This window comes from Lissotriton vulgaris, chromosome 1_1 (genome assembly GCF_964263255.1).
Source record: "Lissotriton vulgaris chromosome 1_1, aLisVul1.2, whole genome shotgun sequence".
Lineage (NCBI taxonomy): Eukaryota > Metazoa > Chordata > Amphibia > Caudata > Salamandridae > Lissotriton > Lissotriton vulgaris.
This window is the reverse complement of record NC_141685.1, coordinates 593,362,424-593,384,528: the sequence shown is the minus strand read 5'-3', so window position 1 is coordinate 593,384,528 and position 22,105 is coordinate 593,362,424. Positions and strand designations below refer to the sequence as shown.

General features: G+C 43.5%; 1 protein-coding gene across 1 annotated transcript in view; it reads left to right on the top strand.

The window, feature by feature from the left end:
• LPAR3 (lysophosphatidic acid receptor 3) overlaps positions 1-22,105 on the top strand; it is a 217,859-nt gene that overhangs the window by 114,099 nt on the left and 81,655 nt on the right. Inside the window, exon 2 of the mRNA XM_086954047.1 lies at positions 13,477-14,233. Coding sequence (XP_086810173.1) covers positions 13,477-14,233 — 757 coding nt within the window. The remainder of the gene's footprint in view (positions 1-13,476; positions 14,234-22,105) is intronic.

Genomic DNA, 22,105 nt, shown 5'->3' with positions numbered 1-22,105 from the left:
CCAAACTCAAGACAACCAACGCACCAAAAATAATAGGTATAACCTGATTCTAAATGCCACGTCAGAAGAGGCAAAAGAGATGACTGCCACAAAAAACAAGCATTGGCATAGCCAATTGGTCTCGCTTTTGGGACCTTCTAAGTATTTAGTTATGCAGCACAATATTCTTGGTGCAACAACAACTGTTGCATGGCTAAACTCTAAAAGGTCCCAAAGGCGAGACCTAATGGCTATGCCAATGCTTGTTATAAAATGGTGTGGTTCTCCTTATTGAGTTGTGTGCATCATTTATTGACTATTGTGTGTATTTGCACTCCTCTCTGATAAGCCCAAGGCTACTCGACTACTCTACCCACTACAAGAGCACCTTGGGATTTCTAGAGCAAGCCCCTGTCCACTTATTATGGAATACCTGTATTCTTTGCCCAGCATATCTCTTTTTGATATACCATATAAAGAACCAGCATCCTACACCTGCCTGCACTGGGATATCAGGGGGGCCAAAGGATCCCTTTCACCCCCTCCAGAGGGCTGGCATTAGGGGGCGGACGGGCAGTGCACCACTTTTTTGTGGCACACTGTCAGTGGGCCTCCTGATGGCTTCTTTTCACCCGCAACTATTATCCGGTACGGGCGCAGAGGCAAAAATATTCCCACATTTGCATGGGGCCACACACCCATGCATATGAGGGTACGCCCTCTGATGATAGCGCGGGCGCTATATGTGTGCCAGTGCTATCTGTATTACAGACAGGGCTGAACAAGCATCTTTGGCCCCTTCAGTGATACCAAAGTGCCCCAGGGGAGTGGAAAACGGGAGCAAACGCCATTTGCGCCACCTGGGCTCTTTGTATAATATGGACCCTGGTGGCCAACAGAGTTGGGACCAACTTCCACCCACAACACCCACACCAAGAACCTCCGGATCATCATCAACAGCAAACTCGACATTCCCACCCAAGTCAATGGCGTCACTGCCTCATGCTTCTAGACCAGGGGTCTTCAAACTGTGGGGCGCGACCCCCAGGGGGGCCGTGGAGTGGTGTGAAGGGCGTCGCGCCTTTACAGTCACATGTCTGCCCTTGCCTCCAGGGTTTCAGCCCCCCTCTTCCCCCTCTTCCCCCGTCCTGTGTCTCAGCCCGGCTGCTGCAGTGAAACTCGAGCTGCTGGGGGCTCGGCTGGGCAGTGTCTGGAGTCTTATCTCCGGCACGCCCGGGTTTTTCACAGGTCTTTAAAGACCATTAGCATATTTACATGCCTTTGTAAACTGGTTACAGAGGCTTAATGTTTTTTATGGTCCAGTTCCCCCTGGGCCCCCACTCTGCCTATTCCTTACATTTGTATTTTTACACTTCTTGCTGTAGTGTGAGAATTCATTTAATAAAAAGGAATATAAAGTTGGGTAGCCAAAAGAAAAATGCCTGCTCTTGACACTAAATAGAACTTATAAATAAAAAAAGTATGTATTAATTAGTTATGTGACTTTTCTGTCTTTATTCTCTTTAATTGTCAGTCATGGATCATTGAGGCAGCCCTAGAACACAATTAAAAGTGACACAATTAAAAGTGCTTTCTATTTATATTTGCTGGTCTAAGTATTCACAGATAAGTGCTAAAAATACAGCTTTAGGTGAGTGCTTAATTCTGGGGCATCAAAATAATGAGCTGGTAACCCTAATCATAAGACTGGAAGTTTGTTGCAGGATCAGCACATTATTTATTTCCTCCACCCTCAATCCCTGATTAATGCCATTATAGCAATAGTTTAACTAATATCTGAAACCCTACACTTCAAGTTTCTGGGAATGCACCCTGCTTTTAGACAACTCACTTCTCATTCTCGCCTTCACTTTCAAGCTCACCCTGCACTCGCAGTGATCACAATGCACTCACACTGATCACCATGCACTCATAGCAATCACAATGCACTCACACTGATGGCCATGCACTCACATTGATCGCCATGCACTCACAATGATCGCCATGCACTCACAGCAATCGCCATGCACTTACAGCGATCACAATGCACTCACACTTATCACAATGCACTCACACTGATCACAATGCACTCACACTGATCACAATGCACTCACACTGATCGCAATGCACTCACACTGATCACCATGCACTCACACTATTCACACGCTCACACTGCACTTACACTGATCACTGTGCACTCACACTGATCAACGTGCACTCACACTGATCCCCATGCACTCACACTGATCACCATGCACTCACACCAATCACCATGCACTCACACCATTCACCCGCTCACCCTGCATTCCCAGTGATCACAATGCACTCACACTGATCACAATGCACTCACAATGATCACAATGCACTCACACTGATCACAATGCACTCACACCATTCACCCGCTCACCTTGCACTCACACTGATCACAATGCACTCACACTGATCACCATGCACTCACATTCACCCGCTCACCCTGCACTCACAGTGATCACAATGCACTCACACTGATCACAATGCACTCACACTGATCGCCATGCACTCACAACATTCACCCGCTCACCCTGCTCTCACAGTGATCACTCTGCACTAAAAATGTGCTTGCATTGTTCACTCTGTACCTCACCCTGCAGTGACACGAGCACACTTCTCATCCTGCACTCATGTGACACTTCACTCACCTGTCCCCCCCCTCACTGCTCAATCTGTAGCTCACTCAAACAAGGCCATCACTAACAATGCACTAATTTGTCACACTCTGCACTTACAGCCGAACCCAAATTCATATGGTCACCTCACTCAACCTGTAGTCACTCCTTTTACCCTACTCTCACACTGTTCCATTGCTCTCCGTGCAGTCACATGGGCACTCTTGTCACCCACACAGTGCAGAAGGTTAAAGTACCTGGTACACAGAAGATGTACCATTCACATCACAGAAGTGAGTGTGAGTAAACTATGAGTATTTTGTCAGACAGGTGCTATAGAGAGATGAGGTGTATTGTTGGTGAGTGGTAGTGAGGGAATTCATGGAGAAGGTGGAAAGACTGTTGCACCGTGTGCGACCAGTGCTAGGGCCAGCCCTGGCTGGGAGTGTTAAACCCCCCCGCAGTACGGGTTTAGTGGATCCCCTGCTCCTGCCTATTATAATTTACATTTGTAGTGCGCTACTGTTACCAAAAGGTGGCATGGGGCTAATAACCATCTGCTGCAATGTGAGAGAGGGATCCGGGGTTGGGAGAGGAGAGAAGAGAGGGATGGAAGGAAGGGGTGAGAGGAAAGGGGCATGGGTAAACTGCTTAACTCTGCACAAGACCGCCAGGGTTTGAAGGGACCCTTGCTGTTCCCGACCATGGCCAGGTGAGCTTCTAATGTGGCAGCGCGTATTCCTGCGGAGTGGGAGGCCCTTCACAAAGGTTGACTAGACATCTTTCTGATGTTAATTGCTGTATTTTGGTTATACACTGGCACTGATGGGGTGAAATCTTTCCTCAGTGTTACTGTGTTTAAACAATTTTAAAATAATAAAGTAATGCTATCCCAAAATACGCAGCATCACAGAACATTATTTAAATTTTCTACTCACACAATTTAGTCAAGCCTGTCGCATAATTTGGTACTCACCTGCCTCATAATTCCAGTAGCCCTGCCTAGAGGTTTAGACATTTTTTTCAGGAGGGGGTCCTTACGCCTGTAAATGTTGACAGGAGGGTCTCGGCATCCAAAGGTTTGAAGACCTCTGTTCTAGACCCTGAAGATGCTGAGGATGATTTACAAAATGGATCCCAATCAGCACCTGGAAGACCGTCACACACGTCATCGTCACAAGCATACTGGACTACAGGAAAACCCTCTATGCTGGAATCGACAAAAAGTCACTGAAATACTGCAGACCATTAAGAAATTGGCAGCCAGACTTGCTCTCTATCTCCCATAGTCCACTTATCTTACACCCCGAGCAAAACTCAAACTCCTCACTCACACTGTTAAGGCACTACATAACATTGGGCTAGCATACCTCAACAATCGGATCTGCTTCAACAAACCTTCCAGACACCTACGCTTGTCTGGACTCTTACTTCCACCCACCCCACGCATATGGAAAGCCATATCCTGCGATTAAGTCTTCTCCTACATTGCTTGCAAGCTTGGAATGACCTGATACTAAACATAAGAGCCTCCTCAGTTGAATTTCTCAAGAAGCTTAGGACCTGGCTTTTCGAGAAGTCCCACTAGGCCATAGGTTTGGTTAGACTCACACCTGCTAAGTGCCAGGATACCTTTCCTGGTGACAGTGCACTCTGCACATCTGCATACCATAACATAGCAAACTGCCTCACCTGGCTAAAACAATTTCCAATAATTGTGATTTGGAGACTAAGATACATTATTTAATCTTTTTCATCAAATTCACTTCAAAAAAATTGTTTGTGACTACATTTGGAAAATTACATCTTAGCCACCTACAATATTTTCATTCGGATTTTCTTCTTTAGAATGTATGTGAATTCAACTACTGAGTTTCACAGTCACCATCATGTTTCTATATGACAAACATTTGTTCGCACACCATTAATAATATTGCGATTTTCAGGCTTTTAAGTTTGTACAAGCCTATTACATTTATACATCTCTCAGGACAAAAAATTCACATTGCAGAGTTTGAGTCACACAATGTAATTCATAAAGTCGAGCTATGGCTTCTAATGTACTCAGGGCAAAGTAGATCCCACACAAGCCTTCATGACATCTCTTTTCCCTGCTGAACTCTTCTAGGCCCTGCAAGAGGCAGGGGTTCTTTTATTCTAGAAAAACATCACCATTTGGATGGGTGTATTTCTTATAATAGATGATTGGCATACAAATGATTGTTTTACTGCTGTGTTATTGGCAATTACCTAAACTCAACAGGTCACACAATGAGCACTAGATGCCGAAACACAACTCTGCAGGTCAGTCACTGTTGATATCACAATCTGCTTAGTATTCATACTAATTACCATTATTTCTAGTGATATCATCACAATGTGGCCCCTATCTTCTATTTATAAATAGCACATTGATTTAAAGGGATATATACTTATTTTTTATAAAGTGTAAAATCCCTCCAGCTCATAGGTGCACATTCAATTGCTTTACTGCAATTGTCTTTCAACTCTATATTTCCAATAAAATACTTACCATTTCAACAGTTTTATCGTTTCCTGGGAGTGATATGTGACAAATGGTCATTTAGTATGGTAAAGGCTTAATAGAGATTAAGAGATTGAAGACCTGACCTTGACATGTCAGGCTAGTCTCATCTTGATAACCTGTTGCATATTCTTCCAATGTTGCTGCTTCCGACATTCCAAAGCCCATATCCTATTACCAGAAATCTGACATATAGATGTTTTAATTAGGATCTTCCTCCTTTCTGTTTTTTGTTGTATTGTTGTTTGTCCAAATGTATATTTGCTTAGATAATCTAAAATTAGACACGTTTACACCCAAATGTACCTGTGTAGCCAAATCTGTGGGGTCTGGGATTGACGGAAACCAGTGGTTTTTAACCTGTAGTCCAGTGCCCCCTTGGGGTCCGCAAAGCCTTCTTAGGGGGTCCGCAACTGCTTAGAAAATTCAACAATTATAACAGATTATTAAAGAGTATATAAAGAAACAAAAGGCAACATCTATAATTAAAATTTTAAATGTGGAGGAATTTGAAATTGGTGGCTAAAAGTTAAGCTAAGACCCTCAGCTTGATTTGTGACAGAAGTGCAAATGCATCAAACAGAATATCGTATGGATGACAAGTGGCCGCAACTGAATTTAAAAAAGCTTCAACCTTCGCATTAAAATAATAATGTCACCTTGTTTTTATTTCATCATTTGTGTATTTTTTTGATGAATGCTTGTTTCTGTGTATTGTTTTACGGGTCAATTCATAAAAAAATGCTTAGTTGGGGTCCTCGCTTTTCAATAATGGCTCACTGTGGATCTCCCACATATCAATAACGATCTCAGAAAGGGTTAATGATTAATTGGGGATCCACAGAAGTGAAAGGGTTAAGAACTGCTGATGTAACCTATGATTATCTATGAAAACTCACATCCATCACACCATTTAGTCCTCTCGAGATGCTCTGGTCTTGAAATGCCTTAAACCTCTCATAACACAGTCTAACTTCCTTTGCATAATGTATTCCATAGTAATGTCCCCATTTGACTCATTCATTTTTTACGGAAACCAAAAAAAGCTCACTTGCTCCACTAAAACCCCTTTTTAGGTTTTGCCTCGCCGAAGGATGCGCTCTGCGCATCTTTTCGGCGCAGGCGAAATCCTGTTGAGTTCCATAGTGTGGCTTGGTTCGGCCCTCGTCCTTGATTGGCTGGCTCCGTAAACGGAGCCTTGCCATTGGACGAGGGGCCTGTCCGTCAATGCCGGACCAGACACGGGGGCGTTCCCGACATTCTTTGGCTTTTGCCGACGTCACGGGACGCCGGGAACGCCCCCGTGTCTGGTCCGGCATTGCCGGCACTTCTGCGTCTCTTCTCGGATGCCCCAGAGGACCCACAGCCTCGTACCAGGGGTTAGTAAGTGAATTTATATTCTTTGTTCTGTAGTTGTTGTTATAGATTGTACCACAAGGACAGCGTCTACGTACTTTGAAGGTGCTTGCAGAATAAACAGTATTTCTCTCACTTCGTAGCGCTTTTAGTGAATATATTTTATTAAGCAACAAAGTGGTCCTCGTTTTATCAACTTAAAAAGAGCTAGAGCTCTAATTGCATCATAGCTATTTTTGTGACGTTTCGGCATGCGTTCTTTACGTCATAGGAGCTCGTTGCAGCATCACCACAGACTCAGTACGATATTTTGCTAATCTCTGTGATTTGCTGTTTACTTAACGACTTCCGAAACCCCCACTGTAACCCTCTGAGCTATTTTTTTTCGTGCTTGCCAGTTCTATTCCAACTCGAGCCATTGACAGCCCAGGCACCGGGCACGTGTTACTAGATGCTACATCCCACTGCAGTGGCTGAGAGGGAGGTGAGAGCGGGGCAGCTGTAGTCGTGACTTTATGTGACATAATCCATGGCGACACAATCTATGACTTAAACCCATGCGTGGTGATTCAGGCGATCTGTGTGTAAATCCCAGCTTCCTTGTATGGCCAGTTGTGTGATCCTGGGAAAATACCTTTTGTTGACGTTCCATTGTGTGCAATTGAATCGGTAACGGTTAGAAACAGGCACAGCCCCACTACCCTGTGACAGTCCGTTACTGCCTTTTGCCGACGTCACGGGACGCCGGGAACGCCCCCGTGTGTGGTCCGGCATTGCCGGCACTTCTGCGTCTCTTCTCGGATGCCCCAGAGGACCCACAGCCTCGTACCAGGGGTGAGTAAGTGAATTTATATTCTTTGTTCTGTAGTTGTTGTTATAGATTGTACCACAAGGACAGCGTCTACGTACTTTGAAGGTGCTTGCAGAATAAACAGTATTTCTCTCACTTCGTAGCGCTTTTAGTGAATATATTTTATTAAGCAACAAAGTGGTCCTCGTTTTATCAACTTAAAAAGAGCTAGAGCTCTAATTGCATCATAGCTATTTTTGTGACGTTTCGGCATGCGTTCTTTACGTCATAGGAGCTCGTTGCAGCATCACCACAGACTCAGTACGATATTTTGCTAATCTCTGTGATTTGCTGTTTTCTTAACGACTTCCGAAACCCCCACTGTAACCCTCTGAGCTATTTTTTTTCGTGCTTGCCAGTTCTATTCCAACTCGAGCCATTGACAGCCCAGGCACCGGGCACGTGTTACTAGATGCTACATCCCACTGCAGTGGCTGAGAGGGAGGTGAGAGCGGGGCAGCTGTAGTCGTGACTTTATGTGACATAATCCATGGCGACACAATCTATGACTTAAACCCATGCGTGGTGATTCAGGCGATCTGTGTGTAAATCCCAGCTTCCTTGTATGGCCAGTTGTGTGATCCTGGGAAAATACCTTTTGTTGACGTTCCATTGTGTGCAATTGAATCGGTAACGGTTAGAAACAGGCACAGCCCCACTACCCTGTGACAGTCCGTTACTGCCCTACCCTTCACTGTCCTGCCTTTCACTGTTCTGTCTGCACAGATCTTCAGCGGCCTTCAAGCCCCATCCTCTGCCTTCTCAGCCGTGCCCTGACCTTCATTATTATTAAACTCACATTTATTATAATTTGACTACCCTGTAATTGCAATTGTAAACTGTACTTCTAATAGTGCTACTACCCCGTGGAAGCGCTTTTTGGCGAGTAGCAAGCTCCCCAACCCAAGATTAGAGTTAATCAGAGCTTAAAGTGGGATAAGAAAAACCGGGGGTGCCCTAAATGGGACGTGGCAAACCTCTGAAAGAGGTGTGGCCAATCCGATTGGGAGCTTGGGCTAAATCATGAGAACTAGAATTGTGCGGCGCTTCAATAAAATGGTGCAATTGTTGGCACACTTCTTCAAGACTATATTGTTCTCAGCATGGTAACACCTTTTTCATCTCTGCATCAACTACAACAAACTAAAATAACAAATCAAATAGGTTAAAATATGTCACTTACATTAATAAACAATGCACACAGTTTTGATGTGGAGTTTAACAGTATTTACACATGCCACTAATCCCCACTGCACCAACTAAGACTCAGATTTGTGATTTCTGGCAGGATCTCTGAAATGATGCGCTTCTGCTGCGCTTTCTGCATAATTATGGATTTTCCGCATTTGCTACTTAGTTAACTGCTGCATAATCTGTGGATTTTAACAAAAAAACTGTTTCTAGTTCAAAAGGATTAAAAGGTATTAAAGATGTAGTCACACGTGTTGCCGGGCAGTGGACAGCCCTTTGCAAAAGTTAACTAACTACCTTGTTGGTGTATTTCGGTGGTAACGTGGATGAAGTGAAATCTCTGCCCAGACAGTAATCACGTGGAAAAATTGAAACATAATTAAATGCTATCATAAAAATTAAGCTGTATTATCTGACTTTTCTTGCAACATAATTTATTTAACCCCGCCGCATAACTTTGGTCTTTTCCTGCTGCATAATTTTAGTGGTCCTTGCCTTGCTTGTATTAGGTAACTGAGGTTTCATGGTGAAGGTGATTGGTTTAACTTGCATTAATTTTCCATTGAACATGTGCACATTTTGCACGCAATTACGTGAAGGTTAAAAAAATAACAAACTCGTTACAGAATATATTGTCCTTTTTAGCCTCTTTCTAGACCCTGCCTCCCCTCTCACTGACCTCCACCCCAGGGTGCTTCCAGGATCACAGTTCATACTCAGTTTTGAAGCCCTTCTACTGATGTATGTAAATCAAGAGTGCCCGGAGACGAGCCAAGTGCACAAAGTTGATCTTCCCAGCCTTCCTCATATACAAATACTTCAAACGCCATTTGCGCCCCACCTTCCTAGGAATGCAGCCACAGACCCCAGGGGGGTGCGCCCCACAGTTTGAAGACCTGTAAAGCATAGATGCACCCACCGATGCACCCACCACACAGCTCCACCGATGCACCCACCGCACAGCTCCACCGATGCAGCCACCACACAGCTCCACCGATGCAGCCACCACACAGCTCCACCGATGCAGCCACCACACAGCTCCACCGACACAGCTCCACCGATGCACCCACCACCCAGCTCCACCGATGCACCCACCACACAGCTCCACCGACACAGCTCCACCGAGGCACCCACCACACAGCTCCACCGAGGCACCCACCACACAGCTCCACCGAGGCACCCACCACACAGCTCTACCATGCCCCCACCACACAGCTCTACAATGCCCCCACCACACAGCTCCACAGATGCACCCACCACACAGCTCCACTGATGCACCCACCACGCAGCTCCACCGACACAGCACCACCGATGCACCCACCACACAGCTCCACTGAGGCACCCACCACACAGCTCCACCGAGGCACCCAACACACAGCCCTACAGATGCACCCACCACAGAGCTCCACCGATGCACCCACCACACAGCTCCACCGATGCACCCACCACCCAGCTCCACCGATGCAGCCACCACACAGCTCCACCGACACAGCTCCACCGATGCACCCACCACACAGCTTCACCGATGCAACCACCACACAGCTCCACCGATGCAGCCACCACACAGCTCCACCGACACAGCTCCACCGATGCTCCCACCACCCAGCTCCACCGATGCACCCACCACACAGCTCCACCGATGCAGCCACCACACAGCTCCACCGACACAGCTCCACCGATGCACCCACCACCCAGCTCCACCAATGCACCCACCACCCAGCTCCACCGATGCACCCACCACTCAGCTCCACCGACACAGCTCCACCGATGCACCCACCACACAGCTCCACCGATGCACCCACCACACAGCTCCACCGATGCACCCACCGCACAGCTCCACCGATGCAGCCACCACACAGCTCCACCGATGCACCCACCGCACAGCTCCACCGATGCAGCCACCACACAGCTCCACCGATGCAGCCACCACACAGCTCCACCGATGCAGCCACCACACAGCTCCACCGACACAGCTCCACCGATGCACCCACCACACAGCTCCACCGATGCACCCACCACACAGCTCCACCGATGCACCCACCACACAGCTCCATTGACACAGCTCCACCGATGCACCCACCACTCAGCTCCACCGATGCACCCACTGCTTGTGCCTCCGTGTGCCCCTGTTGCCTGCTTGTGCTGTGTGGGTGTGTGTGGAGGGCTCTGTGTAGCTGTGTGTGTGGAAAGCTTTGTGTGGCTGTGTGTGTGGGAAGCTTTGTGTGGCTGTGTGTGTGGGGGGCTGTGTGGGTGTGTGTGGGGGGGCTCTGTATGGGTGTGTGTTTGGGGGGGCTCTGTGTGTGTTTGTGTGTGTCATTTGCGAGAGATAAAGCTAGTGGCATTGTAAATGGCAATGCCATTTATTTATGTTAAAAAAACATAAATAAATATAATGTCAAGAGCAATGCCAATAGCTCTAACTTTAACAAAGGCAAAACCATTGCATTGTAAATGCTTGTTCACTCTGCTGCACATTTGACAATGGGTATGAAAATATTTGCTCACATAATACTGGTGCTGAGAGATCTGCTCTGGTTACCATTAAAGGCAAGGATCACATTCAAACTTGCCTATAAGTTTTTTAAAGCCCTAAAGCTCGAAATCCCATTTTACCTACACTCTTGCCTTCATATCTCAGGTGAATTGAAAAAATTAAGGAGCAAAGAACCTTCAATTCTCAAAATAAAAACATTGGAAAAGAACTCAGCTGCATCACAGTCTTTTTTTATGGTGTTGACCCTCTATTATGGAAAACACTTTCTCAGGACATCAGTAGGGGTGGCCTTAGGCATGTGCAAGCTGTGCACCTGCACAGGGCACCAAACCCCAGGGGCCACCACGCCAATATATATCCTTAATATAATAAGCCTCTGAGGATGGATACATATTTGCGTGGCGGCCCTGGCAGGGATTTGTAGGCCTCTGGGTCTGTTCCACTTCCAAACACCCTGACCCCCCTCTCCACTGGCCTCCGCCTCCGCCCCACCGGACCCTCTCTTCCGGGTCCCCTACCTACGCTCCCTGCCCAGGTCCGCCATGAGCCTAGAGCTCCCCCTGACATCAGTAATTCAGAAGGACTTCGGCACATTTTAGAAGGAATTCCAAACTCTACTTTTTAGACTGAATCTAATCCGCATATGGTGTGTGAGCACACTGTTTCAAATTGACAATAGTGGCATTGCTACAACAACAATAAAATAAGTACTTTTTATTTAGAAATAAAACCTAATAAATGGTATTAGGGATAATTTGGTTTTAGGCGTATGCCATATAATGTTGATAATAAAGGGTCAATAATATTAATTTAACTCTGCAACGCTAAAGTGGGGAAATTCGTGTCTTAGAGGATGGAGTGTGAATTGATTAAAATCTGGAATCGTGAATTGATTAAAATCTGGAATCATGACATATGTCCAGCCATTCAAGTGCCTCTCCCATTACTCTCACCTCATACTCACATTTTTAAGAGGGTCATACAGTTTACAAGATTTTTCATGAATGTAATCTTTAGAAAACATGGGCTCTGTGGCAACATCTATGAATAATATAAACATTATAGGAACATGATCTTCCAAGACCCCCTTTTGAACTTTCCCTTAAACCTTTCTTTCTGAGATCAGATTGACAGCCTGCACTTTTATTAATGGTCCAACTAACTCTAGTGTCTTTATTTTCTTCTGGGGGGGGGGGGGGTCATACCAGCCCACCTTTCTCCCCAGCCTGTCCCTGCTGAACGTTCTGGTCTTTGTTTGTGGGGTGCAATCTCCTGTATACTACCTTCTTTTTCTCTGATTACTCTCGTCCTCCAGTTGCCAGTCCCACCCATCCACTCACCTCAGCCATGTTCCCTACTCGCTACTTCTAATATTTCCCCCCTATCAGCTGCCATTTATGCTTTTTGGATGACTTGAACAAAGTTACACAAGTACCTTTAACTAATAATGTACACGTCTGCAAGAACTTCAGAGGTTTCCTAGAATGTTATACAAAGAAATATACTTCTTCAGCCAAAACAAGACTGGCAAAATACTAATTGCCTTCCTTTGCTGAGAACTTCTTTTGATGAGATACAGAGTTGCCTACAGCTGTGAATACATTTACATTTTCCGAATACAAGAGAGAATTTTACTTTCCACACTTCAGTCAAATTCTCTATAATCTGGTTTTTGTTTTCGACCAAGTGTTATTGAGGCAAATTGCTGTCACTGAGCTATACTAATCTTCCAGAAAAGAATGTACTTATCCCTAAAAAAAAGTTTGGAAAATTGACAGTCCTCTCAGATACTCTCCACCTCCCCCTCTTATGCCTATTTTTGTATGACCTCTTGTTGCCACCATCACATTAACGAGGATTCACTTCTCCACTTTCATCACTCCAATATGTCCTGGCACACTTCCTCTCTTTCTTGAGTGTTCTGTTATTGACAGATGATGGTCCACATAACTGGTTATGCTTTATTAGATGCATTGGACCACTGGACCATGATTCTTGACATATGTTACTTACCGTATAAACGTATGTTCGTATTTTGATACTACTATCATCAATGGGGCTAACTTATTGTAAATTAATTATTGGTTGAAATTTCAGGGTGCATATTTGTTTTTATTCAAATCAGGGTGATGAATATGTATCTTATTTTCATTAAATCAACCGCATACATGCTCATGAGGGTTTTGTAAGGTCTGTTAAAATGGATAGCACATTATTGCATAGTTATTTTGCTCTTGTGTTGTATGTGAACTTCATTCAGCAAGAGCTGCCAGTATTCAAGCAGAAAGTATAATTGGTACCTGTGCAACGAACCTTAAAATATAAAATGAACTGTTACATGGTGAAGGAAAAGGAAAAAAACAATGATGTTAATATTAGTGTAACAAGTCATCTTATTTTCTGTTTACCTTTTTAGGATGTTAGACCCTCGTCCATGATGAATGAGTGTCACTATGATAAACGCATGGACTTTTTCTACAATCAGAGCAGAAGTCAAACTGAAGAAGACTGGTCTGGGACGAAACTGGTGATTGTTTTGTGTTTTGGAGCTTTTTTCTGCCTGTTTATTTTCATATCCAATGCGTTGGTCATTGCAGCTGTTGTCACGAACAAAAGATTTCATTTTCCCTTTTATTACTTGTTGGCCAATTTAGCAGCAGCAGACTTCTTTGCTGGCATTGCATATGTCTTTTTGATGTTCCACACCGGTCCCGTATCCAAAACATTAACGGTTCACCGATGGTTCTTGCGGCAAGGACTTGTGGACACCAGCATGTCAGCATCTCTGGCAAGCCTGTTGGCGATTGCAGTTGAAAGACACATGTCGGTTATTCGGATGAGAGTTCACAGTAACCTTACAAAAAAGAGAGTGACGTTCCTCATTTTCTCTGTCTGGGCCATTGCCATTTTTATGGGCACAGTACCTACTCTCGGATGGAACTGCCTCTGCAACATCACATCTTGCTCCTCACTGGCTCCAATATACAGTAGAAGTTACTTGACCTTCTGGACAGTTTCAAACCTCGTTGTGTTCTTTATCATGGTTGTAGTCTACCTGAGAATCTACATCTATGTTAGGAGGAAAACAACCGTCTTGTCGCAACATACATCTGGATCCATTAGTCGCAGGAGGACACCGATAAAGCTGATGAAGACGGTCATGGCTGTCCTAGGTAAGTGAATAATGCACATTGATGGTATTAGCTCACCTTTGTGTTACAAATATCAGGTAAATGTTTCCTTACCTCTTCAACTTTTGAGTCTCTAAGGAAGGTGAGATTGAGTGTATGGGAAGGTGATTCCCTTGAAATCAATGGAGATTAAAATATTTTTGGAGACCGCAGAAAGTTATCAAAGTGGATGATCCCAAACATCTGTGGCAGGCACTTCCCCTGTTGGGTCATGGATACTAGCCCATGTGGGGTTTTACCCTTCAATTGAGGATAACTTGTGAAGTGTGATGGTTCATCTGAACTTTGCTGCCCTTGTTCTCAATGTTCTTTCATCGTCCGTTCTCCCTCACTTCCTTTTTTTTGCTTCCTGCTATTGCCCTTCTCTTTTTTTGCTTTGCCGTCAACATTTTCTTTCTTATCCACTTTTCTCTCACCAATATCCCTTTCTATTAATTCTTTTCTTTTTTTAGCAAATAGGTAGTAAATTAGCACAAAACATTGTTTTAACATAAAGAAACTTAAAAATCAATTTTTTGCCATTACTGTGATTTAGTGGTGCTCTCGGAAAACAGGTTTGGAAAAGGCATTGGATGTGCCAAAATTGTCTTTTTGCTGAATTACAGATGGCCTGTTACACTGGACAAATCAATGAGCAGAGTGCTCCAAGATGGCTGTTCTGTGAATCGATAGCCTAACCTACTAGCCCTTTTGAAACCTGTCATCTACTGCCTCAGTCCAGAACCGAAATATCTGGTGGATATGCTATATATAATTGAGAAAAAGTGTCCTGTGTGCAATATTTAATGATTTAAAATGTTTGTCCTAGTGTTAATTGCCAAGTTGAGCATGCCCCAAAGGGAAACACTACTTTTGCTGACGATAGATGAATGCTTGCTTTTCTGCACAGCCAAATTGGATAGCACTAATTTAGATTGTAAATGGTAGGTGAGAGCTGTCTAGTTTCAAAAGCTTATAACTGATGGTTCAATATTCTGATAGGAAATTAACGTACTACTTCTAATAGGTAACCTGTGACTGGTGTCCAGCCACAAAATTCTCAACCCCCGTTAAAAGCCACCATTTTATTCTAGTCTGTGTTATTTCTTCTGTAAAGTAGACAACATGCTTCAACTCCAAAGTTACGCTTGCAAAATGAAGGCCTTCCTCTTTTACTCAATAAAATCCTGCTCTTCCATTTACCTTTATAAAAGTGTATTATTGGTTACTCTGTATTCTGCCCACACGTTCTGCAAAAGGAATCATGTTATACAGGTTGATTCATTGCAGTCAATGTCCTGTTTCCCAAACATATCTTATTTACTTTAAAGTATGTAATGCTTGGTACTGGCGGCCAATCGTAGTTACATTCTCCTATCTAGCATCTCTTATGGTGGACAGAAATACAGCATAGCCCGAAGGGTTTGGTACATTCTGGCTCAAAGTATTGACTTTCTTTACCTGGTATCTTGTCTGTTCTTTGAAAAAGTGACCTTCTTTATGCTGAAAATATTCATTAGTTACTGGATTCAACCAACCTTGAATACCCTACCATCCACCTTCTCTTTGTATTATCATATCCCTCTGCAGCAGCAAGTGTTGAGACCATTCGATAGGATCACACACACTCTTCTTCTGTGTGATTTTTCTCAGGATTAACTCTCCTGCCATAATGTTTTGCTCAACTAGACGTCTTTGCTCCAAGTATGAGATTCTGAACTATTAATTGCTTGTGGTCAGCGGTAATATTGACTAACATAGATTTGTTTGCTAAATGCCTTTCAATTGACTCAATTCTGTAGACCATCAAGCATCAAAGAGGTCCAGAGTTGATGAGGCAAAGTGCAACATTGTCTTTCATGTCCCTTTCACCATTGTGAGGCTTACTCAGTAATCGAGCCTGCAGGTCATTACTAGTCTAGCACCCATACCAGAATGGTTGGAGCAAGATAGTCAATCAGAATGCTCCCCTAGCAGAATATTGCAGCTGCTGCGGGCTCGCAGAGGAAGTTTCCTGTGCTGCCAGCTGCATACGTCCTAGGCACACTTTGACCTAGTGCACAGCACCTCACTCGCAAATTACCTCCAGAGCGGGAAAAACTCTTTCATCAGACATCGCTCTGCTTTCTCTCAGTGCTTGACCCTCATCTTCCTTGGTAAAATGGAAGTATAAACCCTATGGGGCACATGCATCATTGAAAATTGCATTCGCAAATGGTGCGAATTGCAAAAATCGGCCATTTGCGAATGCAATTTGAACTTTTGGGATGCATCATAACTTTTGTACTTTTCGCAATTTAATAAATCGCAAAATTGCGATTACTTAAATTGCGATTGCATTTAAGGAATCTCAAATTGAGATTCCTTAAATGTAATGCATCAAACTAAAAAAAAATCCGATTTCGCTAATAGGGGGAGCAAATTACCATGAAGTTGACCTTCATGGTAATTTGCAAAAACTTTAAAAAATGCACTAAAGTGCATTTTTCAAAGTTCCATTTTACACACACACATGCCCCCATGGGGCATGTGCGTGTGCAATATGTACTTATAGGCAGATTTCAGGGGTGCAACAGGGTGTCCTTTTGACACCCTGGCACCCTTGAAATTGCATTCTCAATTTGCGATTCTCTAATTGAGAATCGCAAATTGAGAATGTCTTCCCATTCATTCCTATGGGCCTCTAGGCCCATAGGAATGAATGGGGAGGTAATCCTTAATTGTGATTCACAATTTGCGAGTCGCAATTAAGGAATTTTAAGAAATCGCTATTTTTTTAGCGATTTCTTCATGCATAGCCATTTGTGATTCCTTATTAGCGAATCCTTATTTTTCACTAATAAGGAATCGCAAATGGCAATGTTGATGCATGTGGGCCCATGTACCTTAGAAAAGTAGGGGAAAAAAACCTTACATATTTGTTTCTTTTTGCTGCTTTATTGCGGCATTTGGGCATACATTTTCGCTTGGATTGGGAATAAGAAGGACTGGCATAGAAAGATATAGCACTAGCTTCTGATCAAAGAGCTGCTGTTGCGGCCTTCAAATCAGCTTTTTGTCCCACCTAAGCTGTGTTTGATGGCCCCATATCATTCCAGAGTGGGCAGATGCCACGCCCTGGTGTAAAAATAGCAGCACAGTATTCCTCTTTTGAGTGTCCTATCATTGACATCAGGGAGGTCAAGACCTTAGTCAATATGGAATATACGGTTTGTAGTCCAGCTCAACTCGAAGGTTCTTATGTGTAATCACAATCATACCAACTCACAATCTATGAATCTTTTGTTCATCTGTGGTCCATTTTTGCCTTGCAAATGTTATTGTTGTGGAGTTATTTTTATTTGAATATTTCTGCAGTCTTTCCACTCAAACTGCCCTAAAGTAAAACCATCCTACCCCTGCCCTGGACCCTTTCCCGCATGTTTGCATTCGTAAAGAAAAAGTGTTGCCCCCCTTCTTCCAATGGCGCCCTCTCTGGTGATATTCCCCTTTGCAGCGATAAAGAGAAAGATGACGGGGCATATTATCAAGGGGGTTTATCTCCGCTTTTTTGGCTTTAAAAGCCAAGAAAGCGGAGATAAAATTATCTCCCTATTACCAAGCTGTCGCTAACACCAGTTAGCGACAGCTAGTAGGAGATAGCGACCATCTTGGGCCCCACTTTGCATGTCAGTGATATTTATCACTAATGAGATGCAAAGTGGGCGTGCCAAGATGTTAGAGACTGAAAACAGTCGCTAACATCGCTATCTCCTATTACCAACTTTTGGAGATATTCGCGCTAAGCGGGAATATCTCCAAAAGCTAACACCTGCCCTGAGCAGTTCTTAGCCATGTTATCCAATGGGAGGTGGATAACATGGCTAAGAGCATTTGCTCGATAATGCATGAATATCGCTGACTTTTCAGCGATATTCATGCATTTCGGCCGTTTTTTATCGCATTTGCGATAAACCTTGTTAATAGCAAGGTTTATCTGCGATAAAAATCGCCGATGTGCGGCGATAATTTTTGTCTCTAAACAAGTTAGAGACAAAAATTATCGCTAGTTGTTGGTAATATGCCCCGACGTCTTTTACCCCACAACGTCGATTTCGCTAAGGATGCTCTGCAAAACCGCAGCAAATATCTATACAACAATGCTTCCGATTCAACATTCAAAATTCAGAATTGGTCGATAAAGAGCGTGAATTCCGAAACATCCTCGTTTTTATCTTTTTAAAGTAATCTACGTTCATGAATTAATAAAACAGAATGAAAAAGGAGAAACCGCTAATGGCGAAGGACAGCGTGAGTTCACAATGATTGCAAGCCAGCACGTCTAGTCTGCCCGGAGACTTTGAAGACAAGAAACACTCTTTGCAACAATTAAGAATCAAAACAAGGAGTGGATCCAAAATATCTAGCGGCGGCCCGTACAAACACAGTTTATCATTCCAGGAATGAATGGATGCTTTCTTCGCATTACCACATCAAACTTTATTTTCGATACTTTTTTGTGGCAAACAAAAAAAGAAGGTTGTAGTTTAGAAGCACCGTGTCATTCTGAGATAGCGGTGCGAGGGAGGAGAAATGTGTGCGAACAAAAGGCGGACACAGAGGGGTACAGTGATTTTTGTTCTCAAGATTACACAGGACAGTCTCTGGCAGTGTGATCAGTGCTGAAACAATGACCCTTTTGCATTAACGCATTACAGCAGAATTATTAGAACACATTATTTCTTCTTAATATTCCGAAGAATCCATTTTTTTAACCACTGAAACGTGCAGAAGTTGAGGTTATGCATAATTAATCTCATTTATATACAGCATCATTTTCTGTACAGTGTAGTGTAGAAAAGTGTTATCTGTTTATGCCCAAAGATTGTCACTTGGGCAGCAGGCTCCCTTTACATGTTGCAAAGTGGATTTATATTAGCAGTGATAGCGCATTGAGCTTCATGTTTTTATGTGTTAGCGCATCTGATTGGTCCTTTCTTTTGTGCTTTCCTCTCCTCCTTCCACGTCTCCTGTCCGTCTCCTTTGGTAAATGTCCCTGAATATTCCCCAGGTTCTGACTCTTGCTTGCTATTCTGATAAACTATTTGTCTGGTACTATTCTGTATGTAAATTTATGTGTGCCCAAATCTTCATGAAGAATACTTGGCTTTGCTGTGGCCCAGAATATTGAGTTCCATTTTCGAATATGTTTTTTCACTCAGCCTAGTCCAAGGAGGTCATGTACGTAAGTGGCTTGGAGCCACCTGACAGGTGAAGACAGTAATCTGATCAAAAGAGCATGATCTCAACTCACAGCCACAATCATGTTGGCTCACGTGTTGTGTGATGGGCCTAAATTACTTTGGGGTACCAATGCAGATAGGCTTCTGTTCTTAATCAAGGACCTGTGCACACATAAGATCACAACACAGAGTATGTTAATATAATAAACAATTCCGGGTTGGAATTATCACCTGTTATGGGGTAAGTTTTATGGAGTGGTATTCATCGATCCTAGCGTGTTTTTTACCTAGTTCTTCAAGTATCTTATCAACTGACCTATATTTTCTATTATTATTTTCATTTTTCCTTCTATAGATTATCAATGCCATCTATTATGACTTGGGTATAAGCTTTGCATGCCGCTGGTTAATACTTACCATTAGTAACTTTCCTTTCCCTATGGTAGCACGAATAAGAGTGGGTGTATTGGCACTTTGATGTCTTGTGCACTCTATGTAACACGCACAGGCCTATCAAGATGTTTTTAAGATTCAAGTGAAACTCCTTTGAACTGTGGTTTAGATTGAATTTTAATTCTTGTGTGAATTTTGTATAGAAAATTTGTCACTATAGGTGTAGTTCTTTGAGCACTACTTGTCCCACTGTTTCTCTCTGTCGACACAGTTTTCTAAATGCATTTATAGTAATTTCATCATATAACTCTCCTTCAGGTTTCCACTGATGCTAGATGTGTTTGGCAGCTGGTCATCATGTTTCTCTTGCGGGATTGTATAATGTATATGTATGGCTTACTGAGTGAGCTTCTTTTGTTCTAATTCCAGCCCTGAAGAGTCAGAGTTGACTGTTCTTTGATGAAACACGTGTCGGCTGGTCTCTCTGCAAACAAGCATTAAAAGCAACAAGAAAAGACTTGGGGATTTCTTGTTTATTTGTTTATTATATTAACATACTCTGTGTTGTGATCTTATGTGTGCACATGTCCTTGATTATTATTGTACAGGTTTGGAGTTCTAAACTCTAGCTTAGGGGTTATTAGGGTTACCCATATCCTGTTAGCACCATATTACTCGATCCTATGTCGACCTGACAACCGGTTATTCTGCTGAGCGCAACTGTTCCCTATATACTGGAAACCCCTTTTCTGTGGATACAGGCTTCTGTTCTTACTTTGGGGAAGGTGCAAGATCAATGTCATTCTCTTATTTTTAGTTCTGACCTTGTCTCTCCATAAGCAAATATGAATCATATGAATATGAATCAAGATGGATTTGAATATTTGTTATATTCTTATTTCCAAGTTTGAGAGAGTAGAAGGTGCCCATGAATATCTGCTGGACTTTAGCCTTTGATTATGACATCATACAAGCTCCTCATTTCTACACCTAATTGTGACTTTAGATACAGTTAATTTGCCTTTGCCCAAACACCTGTAACTTGGTATTACTAGTGATAACACATTGGTGTTACATAATGCAGAATTTATGAGCAACTTAGCTTAGTTCGTTTCTCTGCCAGTTTTATCCGATCTAAGAGATTACTTAATAATCTTACAAAAACCTCGATGCTAATCATACGTTTAGTCAGGCTATAAATTAAACAACAACCAACAAGTTTCCATCAATCAAAACATTATTGTGTGAGTTAGACTGAACCAAGTAAATAAAACAGGGCCTACAAGTCATCTTCCTTATGTTCCATCAATTAACAGTCATTCGACTAGTTAAATTACCTTGTTTTCGGTCTTACGCAATAGCTCCACCATTAGTTAGTGGATAATTAAGACTATCCACCCTCCCAAGCACCTACTATGCTTTAGGAGATAGGACGGAGGGACTACTTCCTAGTGTTCTGAACATGTAACTCTAAAGAATAAATCCAGACAGACCGTCAATTCCAAGTTCTTGGAAATTCGAGTTTGACTCATCTGCATAGTAATGCAAGATTACATCAAATAAAACATTTACTTGATGCTTCAACATCCTTTGCAACACCTATTGCCACTGTCGACCCTCTTGCATGGGTCTTGTTCGGTTTCGGCGATAGATTCAATCATTTTATCCAGCTCCATGTCAATGGGGGTTATGGGTGGTTCTTCTGGCAGTGCCACTTGCTCAGTCTGGCCAGTGGCTTCCGCGTCTTGAAGCCCCACCAGATGAGAGCCCGCACCTCCTCGTTGCCCCATGGTTGAGCATGATCCACCAGGTGGTGACTGAGGTAGGAGTGGTGCCAAGGTATTGATTACCTGGAGGGGGAGCAACATGCTGCAATGAACTGTTGCTGCCTATGGACCTGCTAGTGCCCTGGCCTCCATTTGTGAGAACTTGAGTCGGGGTGGAAAACCAAAGTCCAGGTGGAGTAGGGCTTAGGTGACTAGTAGGTTTTAGTTAGCGTCTTGTGCAACCCAATGTCTCAAAGGCAGGGAGCGCCAGGTGGTGAATGGCTGCGTTGTCGGTAGTTGGCATCAATTAAAAGTCTTTGATTTATTCTGGGCTGAGGAGGAGGGCTGGTGGGGTTCACCAGAGTGGGTAGTTCGAAGCAGCTGCAGCCGCAGTTTGGCAGCAGCAAGCAAGTAGGACTGGCTCAGCAGTGAAAAATACTCAGGCTGCTGCTGCCGAAATCTGAGGGCTTGCTTCTACTGTGGTTGGAACTTAA